General features: G+C 40.9%; 1 protein-coding gene across 1 annotated transcript in view; it reads left to right on the top strand.

Moving 5' to 3' along the window:
- Window positions 1–19,512, top strand: part of LOC144767817 (sulfotransferase 6B1-like) — a 156,261-nt gene that overhangs the window by 32,292 nt on the left and 104,457 nt on the right. The window contains exon 2 of the mRNA XM_078651194.1: window positions 18,163–18,272. Within this exon, the coding sequence (XP_078507320.1) occupies window positions 18,163–18,272 (110 nt within the window). The remainder of the gene's footprint in view (window positions 1–18,162; window positions 18,273–19,512) is intronic.

Raw genomic sequence — 19,512 nt, 5'->3', positions numbered from 1 at the left:
TGATAACAATGCATCAAACAATAAGAGGAACGTAGTGTTACTTTCCTAGTAACCCAATCAATAAGCGGATAATGGAGTTGAAGCCAACGGATTCCAAGAATGGCACCAAAATTGGGGTTATCTATGAGGTCAAAAGAAATGGTTTCGGAATGCCCATTATCACATATCATGACCAAGTCAGGCGTCTGATAGGTGATCAACCCAGAGGGTAATTCCTTTCCATCCACTGCTCTTACCTTTTCAGGTTGAGCCTTTAAAACTAAGTTTATTCCGATAGCCTTAGCTAGCTTGATATCCAAAAAGTTTCCTGCAGCCCCAGAATCTAACAATATGGACATTGAGTTTCTGTGTTGAAATGGTAACATTAAGACCACAGTGATTGTGAAATGTTTAGGTACCAGAGACATTGTATTAGCAAGGAAGGGAGAGATCTGTACAGGTGAATGACTTGGAGGGGCAATCTCTGTGCTCTCCAAGTCATTCAGCTTTCCGAATACCCCACAGCCCCAGTTCTGATCGCCATACTCTTGACGGGCGTTTTAGGTTTGACAGGACACTCCCTGGCAAAATGACCTTCATTACCACAGTATAAACATAAATTTAGCTTCATGCGTTTTTCTCTTTCTTTAGGAGTAAGAGGACTTCTAATCCCCCCTATCTGCATAGGTTATGTGGTCTCTTTTACCTCTTTCTTCTCGCTCTTAGCTAGAAAGAGACGTGTATAATCTCCTTTAGACTTTTCTCCCTTTCTTTCAGTTAACCTATGATCTAACTTGATGACTAGATCCATGAACGTAGAACAATCTTCAGATGGGTCAACTATTTGGGACAATATGTCCTTTAGTTCCTCTTTTAACCCTCTGTAGAATAAGGAAGTCCTCTTCTCCTCAGGCCAGCAACTCATTTTCACTGGCCTGCATATAGAATTGACAAGCAAAGAGACTTATCATCCGTTCCTTAAACTGTGAAAGGTTATAGAGAATGGGGTCGTCATTTTCTACCAAAGGTACGGCCCAAAGTGCCGCATTGCCACTGAGATATGAGATAATAAATGCTACCTTAGCAGCGTCCTCGGGAAAGGAAGCTGCTCTGCATAAAAGTTGGAGGTGACACTGATTCATAAATACCCATACTTGTTACTTTCGCAAATGAAACGTTCTGGCATTGCCAAAGATGTTTGAGGCGGTGTTACAAAGGTCACACTAACTGGGGAAGAGGCAGGGACAGCAGCTGTGGGGCCAGCAGTAGAATAGGGGACCTGGAAGTGGGCAGGCTGTATATAACTCCTCTTGTACTTGGGGGTAGTGTCGGATAGTTTACCTTCTGAGTTTTTTTGTGTCTTCAAATTATCTAACTCGGAGACCAAGTGCTAATTTTCTCTTCTTAATACTCTAAGCTCTTTGGGGATAGTGTAATCGTGGGCTTGGCTTTTTGTTAGGCCTCAAGGATCCACACAGAACTCCAATATCCCAGGGGCGAAGCGAGAATCTTTCCTCTCCCCTGAGATTCTGACACCCTCTAACACAATACTCAGAAAGGTAGAGCAGTATCCCAAGAGCGCGAAGAAATGGAGTTGGACCACCTAGGAACTTCTTGACCAGCCCAAAGAATTGAGGGACACAGCTAGAGGAAGAAGGAACCAGTAGCAAATAGACAACAAATAAAAAAGACTGGTTTTGTAGAGACATACAACTATACTACATTCATCTGAATTCAGTGATAATTCGGGCTGTGTACCTTCACATACTCACAAGGATTACTAAAAAGGGAGCAGCTTGGAGGAGAGTTCCTAATCAATCCACACAATGAAAAAATAGTTTTAAAAATTTGAAGCCAAAATGTCTGGTTCCAAAGGCATTCGTCAGCCAAGTTTTCACAGAAGCAGTTCCAGAAAGTACTGTCTATGATTCCGTTAGAACAGATCGCAAAACATCTTGCGCTCTATTGCTGCCTAGAGCGACAGAAATAATTCTTTAAAAATGAAACAGCAGTACAAAGTCCAAAAAGTACTCACAAAACCAGTCTTTGTGAAGTCTTCATTTATCCTAATGATGAGTTCAGTGTGTGTTGCATTGTACAATCCTCCCAGAGAATATGAAAGGAGACAGCAAGAGAAAGTTGCCAAAAAATGGAGTAGAAAACAGCGCAACCTTCGCCTGCAGCAGGAATTGCTAAATACACAACAGAGTACACTGGTGCTCACAGGTGAAGAACGTTGATGAAAATATAGCGCGACCTCGCGCTAGTGATCCACGAGAATTCTGAAGGAACACCAAAAAAAACCCCAAAACAAATAAAAAGTCAATAGCGCGACCTCGCGCTTACCAGCGGCAGCTTCATTGATTCAAGAGACACAGCGCGTTATAGCGTGTGTTAACAAAGATCAATACATGAAAGACTTTCATCGCGTCCTCACGCTGATAAGCTGGAGACTTCAATTCAACAAAAAAACACGGCGTGTTCTATCGCGTGTGGATGCTAGGAGTTGACAACTTGTAAATATTCATAGCACGTCCAGGCGATAACAAAACAACCTCATTAATATTAAGAAGAGGGTGGAAATCTATCACAATGTTAGAATGGAATCCTCACATTCAGAGTTTTTGGTCAGGTTTGTGCGCTAGAACAATGGGTAAAACCCATTCAGATGATTCAATGGGCTCAATAATGCCCTCATGTGACAGCTCTTTAAGCATTGCTTTCAATTCATCCCTAATGTTGATGGGTACTTCCTCCAATTTTTGTTTAATTGGAATAGCAGTTGCTTTAAATACAAGTCTATGTGTGAAATTCTTCAATCTCCCCAATTTGTCACAATACACTTTGCTATATGTATTTAACAATGTTGTTTCTTTTTCCAGAATACCAACATTTGTGTTAACTGTGGCGATACAGTACATATCTTGTTCACTACAAAGAGAATCAGGATCTTCCGATCGTGGATTGAGAATTATGCCCAGCTTCCATTGGTCTTGCTAACCTAACACATTTACCTCTCTCACAGCAATATACAATTTTATATGAGCCTCCCTTTGAAATACAATTGTACTTGGAAAAAACCTTCAATTTCAATTGTTGACCCTTGTTAGATGGTTGAAATAATCATAATTACATACAGTTTGTAACGTCTTTTTAAAATATTGAGTGGGAATAATTGTCCACCGTGACCCACAGTCCACCATGAGCTCTAGATCAATACCTAAAATTTGAAACATAAATTTAGGAGACTTCAGGCAAATTTCTTTTTCAGATCCACTGTGTATGATTGAAACAACAAAGCCTTTGTTATAATTGGGAGTCTCTCTAACACTGGTGACCCTATTAATTTCAGAAGTACTAGAGGTAGTACTCCGTGTCTGGTTATTGTAGCGCTTATCTCTGCAAACATTGCTAAAGTGTCCCATTCTGCCACAAATTCTGCACTCTCTGTTGATAGTGGGACATCCCTGAAAAGATGCCACATGGAATCTGCTTCGACATCTGTAATATGTTATAATTAAAAGAATTATCATTCCTTTTACCAGGATAACTGTTGTTGTTGTATCTAGTAGAAAATGTTCCTTGTGAAATATCATTTTTAAAATCGCTTTTTGTTTTAATGACACAAATCTCTTCCTCAGCTGCAGATTTGATGGAATTTCGTTTTACCATTTCCATCCACTTCTTGGAAAGCTCATTAGCTTTTGCATTAGCAATTGCTTCATCTAACTTAGGGTCACCCATGACCCATAACTTTTCTTGAATCTTTTTATTTTTTACATGTACAATGATTTGATCATGTATCATTTCATCTGTGACAGTGCCAAAGTTACAGTGCAGACTCAAAGATCTCAAAGCAGTTAGAAAATCATCAAATGACTCATCTTCTTTTTGTGCCCTGGTGTAGAATTTAAATCTATTTAAGGCCATATTAGTAGTAGGTTTGAACCTCTTTTCCATTCTGGTTAATGCTTCAACATATACATTCAGTATCCCACACTCGTCGCCAATATTACAAAGTCTCTGGAGCCCAATATGTGCATGAAGAGTAGGTTTATTAGCAGCAAGGCTAAGGTGTCTGCCTAGGTTTGTTTCCAGATGCAACTGGAGATAACTTAGTGGAACCATACATTACAAGCATTCCGAAGGTAATGTAGAACACATGTGAAAAGTACACAAAGCACATGCTATTGAAATACAAGCATAGATAACAGTGGATACATGTACTATATGATGAATAGAAGAAAAGTACATGAATTAAATGCAACACTTGGAGCTCTGGTTTCACAGGCTCCCGGCTGTGGACCTTTTCCTTCTCTTCTCCCTAATTCTCATTCATAAGGCCTCGTGGTTCTGCTCCCCTGGTTTTATCTAGTCCTCTGGTTTGTCTGTTCCTAATCCTTCTGCTTTTGTGCCCCCCTTCCTGGTCCATGTAGTCCTGGTCTTAGTTCTGGTACTACTTTATCTGGTCCTCGTGTATCGGGTCTTCTGGTGCTGGTCCCACTGGCCATGGTTTTCGAAGATCTCCTAGCCCCTAGTCCTCCTGTCCCATCCGTTTCCTACTTGCTCTCCTGCTTTGCCTTTTCCACCTTGTTCTTGTTCTTGTTCATTGGACTGTGGTCTCCTTTATTATTGTCCTCCTAGGAATGCTACTCCTGTGTAAGTGTCATGCTTCATCATCTGGACCTACCACTCGCTGGCTCGGCGCTGAAATACCCAACGGACACCCATGAAGGGGCTCTTTGTCGGAGATCTTTTGTTCCTTTGCCATTTGATGAAGTGGGGGTGCGTGGCCAGTGAAAGTGTAGATACAGTGAGGTGTAGTGAGTGAGTTAGAAAAGGTTGAATATTCCAAAGGATATTTTTATTCAGGTTGGTTATCTGCCTTATTAAAAATGTGTGAAGAGTGGCAGCTCCCCTGGCATGAGGGTTCAGTTGTAGCTAAGCTCATCTCTAGAAAATTATTTTTCTTAACAAATACGACTTTATCTCAATGACTTTGAATGTGTGTAAATATATATATATATATATATATATATATATATCAAAGTCCAGCACTCCCCAACTCCGGAAGAAATACCACAGACACCTTGCAAGGATTGCAGGTAATTTATTCAAAAATGTAATGCTGCACCGCAACGCGTTTCACCTTTCGGCTTGATCACGCTAAGGAAGCTCCGCAGTGTACACATTTAAATATATCGTGATAAACATAAACATAGAAAAGGGACTCGAAACCACAGTGAAATCAGTATCAGTGAACCACTTACTAACTTGTTCCGCCATTTTGGCCTAGTCACAGTTAATGGTAAGTATATACAATCTATGGTCGTACACCCTATTTACAGTTCAAATATTACTTTATGCCCGCATTTCACAGTGATGTTTTGCCTACTAATAAAGCAGTGTCGATCAAAGTGTTACCAATCAACCTGTTTGTAAACATAAAATCTGTATGAATATAGATATGTAGCCGCCCAAGTGGGCCATCATTATTCAGAGATAACTGAGAAACTGCGCTGCATGCAAATCAAGATTAACATGGAACGTAAAAAAGTCTTGCCCCAGTGGGCATGAGCATCAAAAAGAAGGGTATACTGAACAGTTAGGCTGCGCCGGTCAAAATCCATTTGGCGTGTCCCACCTTCACCAAAAATGTGCCATCACCTAAAAACAATAAAATATCATACAGTCACAAAAGCATATATACAAATTACTAAAAAACAATTCAGAAAACGGCTGCAGACAAAAATAGAGCACACTTGGCTAAAACCCATTAGTATAAATGGCCACTCCAGAAACGGATCCATTGCTATTTATCATGTCACTAGCCAGTGACACTGATTCCTGACACTCTATACATATCTGACATATATTACATATATTAAAAGTGTCACACATTGTTCAGATCAAAAAAGAGAGCGCTAAGTCATAATTGTTTGACTCGATTCTTAACGTAAGTGAATCGATAATTCCTCACTCGAGTTCAAACCCTGTGGCATCATCGTTTCCATGTCGATGATGTATTTGGACTCTAGTTTGCGAAGTGCCAATCTACGATTTCCACCACGTATGTTGATTGGGATTTCATCAATCACAACCATTCTTAGTAATTTTTCATTTTGGAAGTGTTGTTCATAAAAGTGGCGTGCAACCGGATACTGTCTGTTGTTATGTCTTATAGCTCTCATGTGTTCCAGCACACGATGTTTGGCACATTTGATGGTACTTCCTATGTATGCTCTATTGCACGGACACAATAGTGCATACACGCAATACATGGTGTTACAACTTAGCTTTTTTCTGATCGTGAGTTTCTTCCTGGTGCCTGCAATAGAGAGAACTTTACAGTCCACACTGTTGCTGCAGGCCTTACATTTCCTACACCTAGTAAAGCCTATTGTGACAGGTCTCGGTTTTCCAGGACTGCCCTTTATCAGGTTAGGACTTAGCTCATCCCGTAGGGAGTTGCTTTTTTGAAAAGTGATCTGAGGTTTGACACTCAGGTGTTTCTCCAAATGTGTGTCAGTCAGTAACACGTGCCAATGCTTGTGTAGTATTTTGCGCACTTGTGAAGCCCCACCTGAATACTTGGTAATAAACCGTAAGGTGTTCTTTTCACTGGCCTCAATTTCGGGGTGGAGTAATTTAGTTCTTTGCATGGTGTCAACTTTGGCACATGCTTCCTGGATATTCTTAGGACTATATCCCCGTTCCAGAAACCGACCAATCATGGTCTGTTTTTCCAGCTGGTAATTGTCATCCGAGCTACAATTACGTCTTGCACGTAACAGTTCTCCATAAGGGATACTGTGTATCAATTGTTTGGGATGTGAGCTGGCAGCATTAAGGATACTGTTACCCGCCGTGCTCTTGCGGAACAATTTGGTTTGCATGGTACAATCAACGATTTCCACTATCACATCCAGAAATTCAATTCTGGTTCTGCTCATGTGTTCAGTGAATTTTAGATTGTGATCGTTGTCATTCAAACGCTCCACAAAGGCACATGCTGAATTCATATCCCCATCCCAAATCAAAAAGATGTCATCTATGTACCTCAGCCACAGGACACAGCGATCATGATTTTCCAAATGGGCGGCCACCCGCTCCTCCCACCAGCCCATCGCCAAATTGGCGTAGCTGGGGGCAAAGCAGGTGCCCATCGCTGTGCCCTGTGACTGATGATACACGTCCTCATCAAAAAGAAAAAAATTATTTCGTAGGCAAAATTCCATCATCTGAAGGATCATTCTGGAGTGGGAGTGAAAAGCGATAGAGCGTCGCCTCAGATAGTATTCCACCGCTTTCAATCCAAAGTCATGTCTTATGGATGTGTACAAACTGCACACATCCAGCGTGACCATGATGTAATTAGGTTCCCAATGTATGCCTTCAATAATTGTCAAAAAGTGGGTGGTGTCCTTAAGGTATGAGGGCAAGCTAACAACATAAGGTCTTAAATAGTGATCGATAAATCTAGATGTCATTTCCAGAAGGGACCCTATGGATGACACAATGGGTCTCCCTGGTGGATTAGTGGGGTCTTTGTGAACTTTAGGCAACAAGTAGAGAATGGGAATACGTGGATATGAACAATTCAAATAGTTATATTCCTCCCATTCTATGAGGCCCCGCGCTTGCCAATCACTAAGCATTTCACCATAAATTTTGTTAGATTCAGTTACTTGGGACATATCGGATATCTCATAACATGTGATATCAGACAGTTGTCTGTGCCTTTGTGGAGCGTTTGAATGACAACGATCACAATCTAAAATTCACTGAACACATGAGCAGAACCAGAATTGAATTTCTGGATGTGATAGTGGAAATCGTTGATTGTACCATGCAAACCAAATTGTTCCGCAAGAGCACGGCGGGTAACAGTATCCTTAATGCTGCCAGCTCACATCCCAAACAATTGATACACAGTATCCCTTATGGAGAACTGTTACGTGCAAGACGTAATTGTAGCTCGGATGACAATTACCAGCTGGAAAAACAGACCATGATTGGTCGGTTTCTGGAACGGGGATATAGTCCTAAGAATATCCAGGAAGCATGTGCCAAAGTTGACACCATGCAAAGAACTAAATTACTCCACCCCGAAATTGAGGCCAGTGAAAAGAACACCTTACGGTTTATTACCAAGTATTCAGGTGGGGCTTCACAAGTGCGCAAAATACTACACAAGCATTGGCACATGTTACTGACTGACACACATTTGGAGAAACACCTGAGTGTCAAACCTCAGATCACTTTTCAAAAAAGCAACTCCCTACGGGATGAGCTAAGTCCTAACCTGATAAAGGGCAGTCCTGGAAAACCGAGACCTGTCACAATAGGCTTTACTAGGTGTAGGAAATGTAAGGCCTGCAGCAACAGTGTGGACTGTAAAGTTCTCTCTATTGCAGGCACCAGGAAGAAACTCACGATCAGAAAAAAGCTAAGTTGTAACACCATGTATTGCGTGTATGCACTATTGTGTCCGTGCAATAGAGCATACATAGGAAGTACCATCAAATGTGCCAAACATCGTGTGCTGGAACACATGAGAGCTATAAGACATAACAACAGACAGTATCCGGTTGCACGCCACTTTTATGAACAACACTTCCAAAATGAAAAATTACTAAGAATGGTTGTGATTGATGAAATCCCAATCAACATACGTGGTGGAAATCGTAGATTGGCACTTCGCAAACTAGAGTCCAAATACATCATCGACATGGAAACGATGATGCCACAGGGTTTGAACTCGAGTGAGGAATTATCGATTCACTTACGTTAAGAATCGAGTCAAACAATTATGACTTAGCGCTCTCTTTTTTGATCTGAACAATGTGTGACACTTTTAATATATGTAATATATGTCAGATATGTATAGAGTGTCAGGAATCAGTGTCACTGGCTAGTGACATGATAAATAGCAATGGATCCGTTTCTGGAGTGGCCATTTATACTAATGGGTTTTAGCCAAGTGTGCTCTATTTTTGTCTGCAGCCGTTTTCTGAATTGTTTTTTAGTAATTTGTATATATGCTTTTGTGACTGTATGATATTTTATTGTTTTTAGGTGATGGCACATTTTTGGTGAAGGTGGGACACGCCAAATGGATTTTGACCGGCGCAGCCAAACTGTTCAGTATACCCTTCTTTTTGATGCTCATGCCCACTGGGGCAAGACTTTTTTACGTTCCATGTTAATCTTGATTTGCATGCAGCGCAGTTTCTCAGTTATCTCTGAATAATGATGGCCCACTTGGGCGGCTACATATCTATATTCATACAGATTTTATGTTTACAAACAGGTTGATTGGTAACACTTTGATCGACACTGCTTTATTAGTAGGCAAAACATCACTGTGAAATGCGGGCATAAAGTAATATTTGAACTGTAAATAGGGTGTACGACCATAGATTGTATATACTTACCATTAACTGTGACTAGGCCAAAATGGCGGAACAAGTTAGTAAGTGGTTCACTGATACTGATTTCACTGTGGTTTCGAGTCCCTTTTCTATGTTTATGTTTATCACGATATATTTAAATGTGTACACTGCGGAGCTTCCTTAGCGTGATCAAGCCGAAAGGTGAAACGCGTTGCGGTGCAGCATTACATTTTTGAATAAATTACCTGCAATCCTTGCAAGGTGTCTGTGGTATTTCTTCCGGAGTTGGGGAGTGCTGGACTTTGATAATTTACAGGGCTGCCGGTGCCCTGCCCACAGACCGCCCTGCCTGTCGGCTTCTTTTTCAACCGGAGTTTGTTGGTTCGGATATATATATATATATATATATATATATATATATATATATATATATATATATATATTCACTGAAAAAACCATAGGTTATAGACCATATATAGTTAGGAATTAGCATTTACAAAACCTTGAAAATTCACTGAAAAAACCATAGGTTATAGACCATATATAGTTAGGAATTAGCATTTAAAAAACCTTATTTTACTCACACAAAACCATTGAAATTCCATATATAGTTAGTTGCACTAACTATATATTGCGCACCCGCAATCCACTGCTGATGATGTCACATATTACATCATTCATGACATGGTCAGTGACATCACTGATGACATCACTGATGACATCTCAAATGACATCACTGATGACATCTCACTTGACATCAATGATCACATCACTGATGATATCATTCATGTGACAATACAATGCATCTCCTCACATTTTAATATAACCTCTGTTTCACCCAGTGTTAAAAACAGAGTATAATTTTTGAAACCATTGACACACCAATACTAGTTACTACATACGTACTCACTGATTCCTACGTCTACACACACATTCACTCATTCACCCATACAATCATTCATACATACAATCACTCATCTTTACAACACTATCATATGCACTCATACACCTATACAGACACTCACACTCTGCCACTCATCCATGGAGTTACTCACACACCTAGTCAGTCCTGTAAAGAATCAATCACACTTCCATTTTCTACTCTATACAGTTAAACATAGAGCACCTTACGTTTTCAACCATATACTAACACATACTTACTCTCTTATACAATCATTGATACAAGTACACATTGATCTGTACAGAGTCACACACCTCCCATCCAGCCACACACACACTCAGTCTCCCATGCAAATACTTGGGCAATCAATCAATAACCCATATAGTTACTCATATAGCTACTGATCAACACATGCAGCAGTTTACAGAACAACAGACATAATGATGCACAAATTAAGACAGTTTAGTCACTAACCCATGCACTCAGTGAGACACATTTAATCACTCACTCATACATTCAGTCATGCACCTACTAAATCCTTCGTCCAGACACTTATACATCCACTCATTCTTCAATATGTAAGACATATTTTAACTTTACAGAAACATAGTCACTGGATGTTGTCATCAGTGATGTCATCAGTGATGTCATTTGAGATGTCATCAGTGATGTCATCAGTGATGTCACTGACCATGTCATGAATGATGTAATATGTGACATCATCAGCAGTGGATTGCGGGTGCGCAATATATAGTTAGTGCAACTAACTATATATGGAATTTCAATGGTTTTGTGTGAGTAAAATAAGGTTTTTTAAATGCTAATTCCTAACTATATATGGTCTATAACCTATGGTTTTTTCAGTGAATTTTCAAGGTTTTGTAAATGCTAATTCCTAACTATATATGGTCTATAACCTATGGTTTTTTCAGTGAATTTCAATGGTTTTTTAATAGCAAATATCATAAGCTGTCGAATGTCAAGTACGTGGTAAGAATTTTTTTTTTCGTGTTTATGCACACTGATCTGCTTTGATTGCTGCCCCCCACCCCTCATTTCTATTAGGAGTACTCTCTCTTTGCAGATAGTGAAGGGTAGTTAACGCAGCCCTTTCCCCCTTTGTAATCCGTCGTGCCTGCTTCTCTCTCCATTTGATTGATTGTTCTCTTTGGTTCATTCTCTATTTACAAACAAGCACAGAGTCGCAATACTCTGTTTAGTCTTTGCAGATAGCGAAAAATCGTGTAAAAAAACAAAAGGAATCGAGCAAAATCAGTAGGCCACTAATGGGATCTCTTTTGACCTCGCTAAAATAGAAACATTAGGAACAACCTGTTGAAAATAGCAATGCGTATGTATATAAGCGGCGTTCATTTGTGTTCACAGTACCCCTTGTTGATTGTTTCAATCGAGCATTGAATTGTTCGAAGTTAATTCTCTTAACGATCTTCTCTACCTGCAAACGAGGAAGAATAGGAATATTCTATCTCCCTTTGCAGATAGTGAAGGGTAGGTAACGCAAGCCTTTAACACGTCGTACCTATTTCATTCCTCATTGATTGATTGATTGTCCGAACATTGACTGTTTGGGAATTAGTTCTTTTTGGAGGTATTCCCTGTTTGCAAATAAACGTAGGAAAATCTTTGCAAGTAGTGAAAGGGTACGTAATGCGGACCGTTCTCCCCCGTTGTAATCTGTCATGCCTATCTACTCCCCACTGATTGATGCACCTTTTTCACCCGGACCATTTACTAGAGATACGTCATCTGGCCCGACCAGAGAGCACCCCTAGTGAAAAGGACATATGCAATAATAACGAAGTGATCACTGTATCCTGTTAACAGAAACTTTACCATGAAACAACCTGGAAAGAAAAAAATAGGAAAACGAAAATCAGTAGGCCACTGATGAACATGAACTTTTATTAAACAACGAACAAAGAAACGATAACATAACGTAATGATAAAACCTATTAATGTCCTAGAAACAAGAAAACGTTAAAATATGCCAGTGGTGAGAGACCAGAAAAACAGTAAGAGAAACCAAATCACCCCTCGCTGTCCCACCGCCTGCCACGCCAAAAAAATCGATAGACTAGGGAAAATGCAAGTCAGTAGAACATCCACCCCCACTCTGGAAACTTCCAAGGTGGGGCAGGGTTCCGGCTACGCCCAGCCGGGAGCAGCCCATATAAGGCAGGTCCTGCTGCCACGCCTCGGCCAGGAGATCCTAACGTAGGGTGTAGCCGGAGGAGAGGCCGAGACCAGCGGGACCCGGCCAGGGGATTGCCTTTACAACGCTGAACAGTTGCAGGGGGGGGGAATGTCTCCTCGACCCTCCCCTCTCTCTCCCAGTCCGGCCGCGGTGGCCCTTGAGAGTTGCAGGTAGTCCCGCCACATGCTCTTCCGGTCCGACCACCAACGGTCGGGGGGCCGAGGCCGACGGGATCCGGCTGCAGCCGATAAACCAAGAAACCCGTTCATGGGGCCAGAGCCAGGGGCGTCCGGCCGACATCCACCGGAAGCCCGGCCCGAAGACGGACGGGACACTTCTTTCTTTTATAATGGCTGCGACAACACTGGAGGGGGATGTCTTGCACATGCCTCCGACCCCCCCCTCGTCCTCATCGCCTGGTCCGGCCATAACAAATCTCAAGCGAGACGCCGTGGGGTGCACTGGGAGGGAGAGACGGTGCGAACAGGCCTCTCCCGCCTCCCCAGGTGGAGGCTTCCCAGCTGCACCCTCAGCGCTCCAGGCGGTGGCATCCTAACAACTACAGTGCTGCACAGTTTCGGAACGACCTAGATAACGGTTCTTCCACTGTGGCCATGCTGCAACGTCTCGCCCGGCAGGGTGGAGCCCGTCCGCTCATGTGACCCCGCGATCGCCGGTAGCTGCCGAACTCTCAAAATGGCGGTCGACCTGGCAAGAGCGGGCCCAACATAAAGAAATGGCCCGGTCACTGGTTGACTCCACCACCGTAGTCCTCCACGACCTTGAAGATTCTAGAGGAGCCGCGGGAGTCTCCGACCCCCGATGGGGAATGACTGCCATGATCGCCCGTGGAGTGACGAAACTGTATCCGCGGGACGTCGGCGCTCCCATGCTGGCGCCAGCCTCACTTTGAATTACTACAATCCTGCAGACCTTACTTCCGGTGAAAGCACAGTGTGACCCGGTAGGAAAAATTATTGCACCCCCTCCCCTTTTTGACTGATAGTTCAAACCACCGATCCTTTCCTTTGCCCTTTTAACGGAACTTTGGACTGCCTCCCCCTCTTTTACATTTTCTAGAGAAAACAAAACATTAACCACTACATTAGCATAGCAGTTGACACCAGAACTGTTTTCAAATTGAAAACCAACAACATCTTCAACAGAATCCTTTTTGTTTCTGCTGTGACCCTGCTACAGCACAGGCATTGTCCCCAGCAGTAATTCTGCAATGCCGGTAAGAATAGCTGTGGTGCCTACTGGACTCACTCACCCCCGCGGCGCCCCACGCCGTTTTTTGCTGGGCGGCAACTTACTAGACATCACTTTCGTGCCATCTAGATTTCAGCGCGTTCTGCTGCCTTGGAACTATTCGCACAACAGACCGCTACTGACAAGAATATTTCATTATTAGTGCTGTCAATTTCAATAAATCTATTGGATAATTAAAAAGAAATTGCCACGGTCTCTTCGTTGTTTAAATGTTTTTACTGTTTTTGTTTTGTTGTATATATTTATATGTTATTAAAGTTTTATATTCCTACTACTTTGTTGGAGTGCTATATATTTTTAATGTGACACATAATTGTAAAAACTTTGATGTACAAAGAGTCATTCCTGGAATCTTCCGCTTCAGGCTCGGTCCCCTCCCCAATCACAATACAGGATGGTTTTCAGATAGTAGGAACGCGTGTGCTGTGACGGATCACATCGGGTGTGGGCCTTGATCTACTATAACTCCTTTGAAGAGGGGTGATTCTTTACAGCTGGGGCCATAAACTACATCTGCAGGGGTAGCTGATAGCCTAGGACCGGCCTGGACATTCGGACACAGAGGAAGAGGAGTGTCAGAGGGTGCGGTAGTGAATAGGGCGAAAGGGAGGTGTCGGGCGGGCACAGAGTGTGATTCTCAGGGAAGAGCAGCGCAGATGGGGGAAGGTTTATTGCCCATGCATAAGACAGAGAGCGGTGGTGACCAGTGCCTGGGGGAGATGCTTACGAGGGTGAGGAGCCATGCTACGAATCGACAGCGTGCAGAGAGTGGGTCTGGTCAAGACATCTAAAATGGCTGCCGTGCACGACAAAAGTGTGGCATTTCAAAAAAGGCAAGATGGCGCAGACAATGTTTTTCAACACTTCCTCATTTCCTTCGAATCGAACGTTAACAGACGTTGGGGCATATTACCAAAGTTAAGCGATATTTATCGCTAACGATGCTTACCAACCAATTTTTTACCACTAAGCATCATCAGAAATTATCGAAGATAAACCTTACTATTATCAAGGTTTATCGCAAATGCGATAATAAACGGCCGCAATGCATGAATATCGCTAAAAAGTCAGCGATATTCATGCATTACCGAGCTAATACTCTTAGCCATGTTATCCACCTCCCATTGGATAACATGGCTAAGAACTGCTCAGGGCAGGTGTTACTTTTTGGAGATATTCGCGCTTAGCGCGAATATCTCCAAAAGTTGGTAATAGGAGATAGATATCTTGCATGTTGTAATGCAAGTTATTGTGGTATATGGAACTCATACCATAATCTCTCAGGAAAGCAGAAACTGATCCTTTTGGGACCGCCTAAAAAGGCCTAGGGGGTGAGGAGTACTCTACTTTGCCCCCTTTTCACGTTCCGAACTATTTTATTTTACTCTCTTCTGTAATTACACAAAATACCAGCGATAAGATGCATCGGAGACACACAGTGAGAGAAAGGAGGCCGGAGATGAAGAAGACATGTCAAATACACATTGGAGATAATATAGTGGCAGAAGGGAAGTAAATATGAGTAAACTTACCATGTAACATAAAAATGTTGCACTCTATACTATAAGTCTCATTTTATACTACAATCACTTCGCTACAACCTCATAAATTAAAAATAAAAATAAATAATGTCTCAAACAATTTTTGATTTCTAAATATAAATTTATTCTTCAGAATTTTCTAAATTTGAAACAACTAGTAACATGTCCTCATCAGTAATTTCCTCTTCAATCATCTCATCTGGAATCTCCTCATTAAAAGTCTGCAATGATGATTCTTGTAACTCTATGGTCTCCAAACACTCGATAAATTCGCCATCAAGAGATTGATCAAAAAAATCATTCAAGTCATCTCCTCCTTCTGACAATATTTCATTATTGGTGCTGTCCATTTCAATCAATGTAGTGGAATCATTCAAGTCATCTCCTCGTGACAATATTTCATTATTGGTGCTCTCAATTTCAATCAATGTAGTGGAATCATTCAAGTCATCTCCTCCTTGTGACAATATTTCATTATTGGTGCTGTCCATTTCAATCAATCTAATGGAATCATACAAGCCATCTCCTCCTTGTGACAATATTTCATTATTGGTGCTCTCAATTTCAATCAATGTAGTGGAATCATTCAAGTCATCTCCTTGTGACAATATTTCATTCTTGGTGCTGTCCATTTCAATCAATCTAATGGAATCATACAAGCCATCTCCTCCTTGTGACAATATTTCATTATTGGTGCTCTCAATTTCAATCAATGTAGTGGAATCATTCAAGTCATCTCCTTGTGACAATATTTCATTCTTGGTGCTGTCCATTTCAATCAATCTAATGGAATCATACAAGTCATGTCCTCCTTGTGACAATATTATATTATTGGTGCTCTCAATTTCAATCAATGTAGTGGACAATTCAAAAGAAATTGCCACGGTCTCTTCATTGTGAGCCATTTTATTTTGAAATTGCTTGCTGTAAATTGCAGAAAAAAATAATCACTTTCATTTATCGTTTTTAGTAATACATAATATAAAACTAACTTCATCAAGTATTTAGTATAACAGAAGGACTGCAAATAAATAACAGAAAACATTTTTCAAATTATCTTCAAGTGTACAACATAGTTCCCCTTACAAATTAACAACTCACCTTTTTAAAAGTAGCAGAAGTGTTAGTACTGTGTAAATCAAACACCAGAAATTCACCACCAAAAATTCCTCACAAATGTACCTCAGACAGTAGTATCACAAAATGGCTGTGGTTTCCTCTCATTTGACATATATACATAACCAATTAACTTTCATCACACACAAATACAAAACCAAAGTAACATTTTAATTGGTTCTAAATTTCAACACTTTCAAATGTGTTTTCCCCATGCAATTTTCCATAGGACATTTACATACGTCTACAGCCTGAATGGCTGAACGGAATTACACCAAACTTGGCAAAATGGTACATCAAACCTAAGAGGTCAGGAATGATCTACTATGCCCCCTTATGGTCATTTCCCCCTTCGCTTTGGCCTCCTCTTGTCTCTCAATCCTACCGAGGGACAAGATGGCGGCCGCTACGGACTGTTTGGAATGTTGACAGACGCCGGAGAACCAATCAGCTTCGCAAAGCTCCGTAACGCGAAAAGTACGCGAAGCGGAGCGCTGTTACAGATATATATCTTTTTTTCAACGTTAATTTCTCAAAATCCACTGGAGCACATATATTGAGACCTAGCAAAGGCACATCGGGCTACCAGTCCCTAATATTTTGCCAAGTTTCGTGCAAATCCATTCAGCCGTTCGATTATTATTATTTTGTTTTTTTTTTGCCCCGCGGGGCCCTTTTAAAACCTCCACATCAAACCTAGGGGGTCAGCGAGGATCTACTATGCCCCCTTATAGTTATTTCCCCCTTTGTTTTGACCTCCTCTTGTCTCTCGATCCTACCGAGAGACAAGATGGCGGCCGCTACGGACTGTTTGGAATGTTGACAGACGCCGGAGAACCAATCAGCTTCGCTTCACAAAGCTCCGTTGCGCGAAAAGTCCGCGAACCAGAGCGCTAACCGGTCCGCTGTTACAGATATATATCTTTTTTTAAACGTTAATTTCTCAAAATCCACTGGAGCACATATATTGAGACCTACAAAAGGCACATCGGGCTACCAGTCCCTACAATTTTGCCAAGTTTCGTGCAAATCCATTCAGCCGTTCGGGCTAAAAGTGAGGCCAACCGCCCTATGGAAAACTCAATGTTAAAAACACGTTTTGGGACCCCCCTTTTTTCTCGGCCCCCACTGGACGAACCCCCCCCAAATTTTCAAGGGCTGCTCAGAAACAAAATGTGCCATTTTCCTGAAAATTTCAGCCGATTCCGTCCACAAACGCCAAAGTTATTAGACATAGAATTTTCAAAAAACCCATAGAGAAAAAATCCTAACTATATATACCTACTGGCGACCGCCAGTAGGTAATAGGCTTTGATATTTTAACACTGTACGTTATTTCTGTAGTAGCAGTAACACTTTTAATTGTTCATTGTTTTTAATAATGAAGGTGATACTTTCTATCAAAAACAGGATTTGTTTGCATTATTTGAATGTGTATGCATGAGCAAGTAAAAATAAGTGGTTTCTGATACAAATATTAATCAGCGCAGAGGGAAAACGTTAAGTCATTATTGGAACGCCGATTCACTTTGTTAATCAACGGGTGGCTCTCTATTTTTCTGGGTTCCCAAGTACCCATCTGAAAACCAACCTGCTCCTGTGGCAGGGACACATGCAGGTGGTCATTTACACAGGTGACACCGATGCAATATTGTGACCTCTGACCTTTCGGTATCAGTACCTAATGGAATGAGGCTGGCCTGGCCTTTTCTGTGTCTTAATGGCAACATTTCTGTGTTTCAGGAACCAACTGGACCTTTGAGATCTTACATGACATGATGTTCGGCATCCATGGCAAGGAGCTACCAACCTTTGTGCCCGTCCTTGAGTTTGGAACGCCGGACAAATTTGAGGTCAGTGCCAAGGAACAGTGACATTATATATTATACCAGCAAACTTGATCCATTCTGTTTTAGAACCACACCTAAGTAGTCAGTGCTCATTCATACTCAGTTTGATATTTGTATCATAGCAATGCCATGGGTAAAGTTCTATAGCTTGTTACCATAAAACAATTGAAAAGATACCTTGTGATCTAGATCTCTCTGTAGACAGTAACCACTAGTACAGAGACTAAAAATACACTAATGTATCTCAAAAATATATTTATTTTTATTCTTCAAAACAGATTATTATTATATTAAATTTTCAAATTTTCATTGTTTTTTCAATATATAAAGAAGTTCATTCATTACATATGATCAATATGACAACAACACAATAAACGATTGATAGATGAATACGATAGACGTAGAGTTGATGGGGGCAATGCGATAGATGTAGACTACGCGTTTTTCTGCATTGCTGCATTCATCAGGTGACCGTCTATTGCACTACAACTAAACAAATCATATAATATAACATTATAAAGTGGTTACATAAGACATATTTCATACATGAAAGACTAGACTATTGTTTGTTCATCTTTAAATGGATATAAAACAATAGGATATGTGCCAGATTACATTCCTCTATATACATAAAATATGGATATATAACAAAAGGCCCAAGCAAAATATTTACCCCTCTAATATCAAACTAAGTGCATATTTGTATATTACAGAAACAAAACAATAAAGCATATATTTAATACAAATACATCAAAATATCTCTATACATAATAAAATAACCGGCAGCCTCATTATTCTATTGGATAGACTGTGCGTATATATATGTGATAATGGTATTCTGGTTGTGTCCACAGGATAGAACCATATGTGGGTAATCATGATTAAATAGGCATTCCCTGTATGCAAATGGAACACCATCTGCACATCTGCTTCGGATACCCAATTACGTAGTCGAAGTTACTTACATATATATGTTATACTCTGGGTTCATATAAATAGCGTAGGATACAGTGGCCTCCATACACAAATAGAATTTAAGGGCTAGAAGACAAAATCGGATGGTATAAATATCGCCTTATATCCTCACAACAATATATGTCACATCATAGATATATGAGATGTATAGGAGCTGCAAAATCTAATTGCCTCCAAGTAATATATAAGGCAATGACATCATTCTCTAAATAGAGAACCAGTATGCGCTGTCGTCAGAATGGTTCAAAGTTATAGTTGAACATATAGC

Source organism: Lissotriton helveticus, chromosome 7 (assembly GCF_964261635.1).
Source record: "Lissotriton helveticus chromosome 7, aLisHel1.1, whole genome shotgun sequence".
Taxonomy (NCBI): Eukaryota; Metazoa; Chordata; class Amphibia; order Caudata; family Salamandridae; genus Lissotriton; species Lissotriton helveticus.
This window is presented reverse-complemented; position numbering and strand designations above follow the sequence as displayed.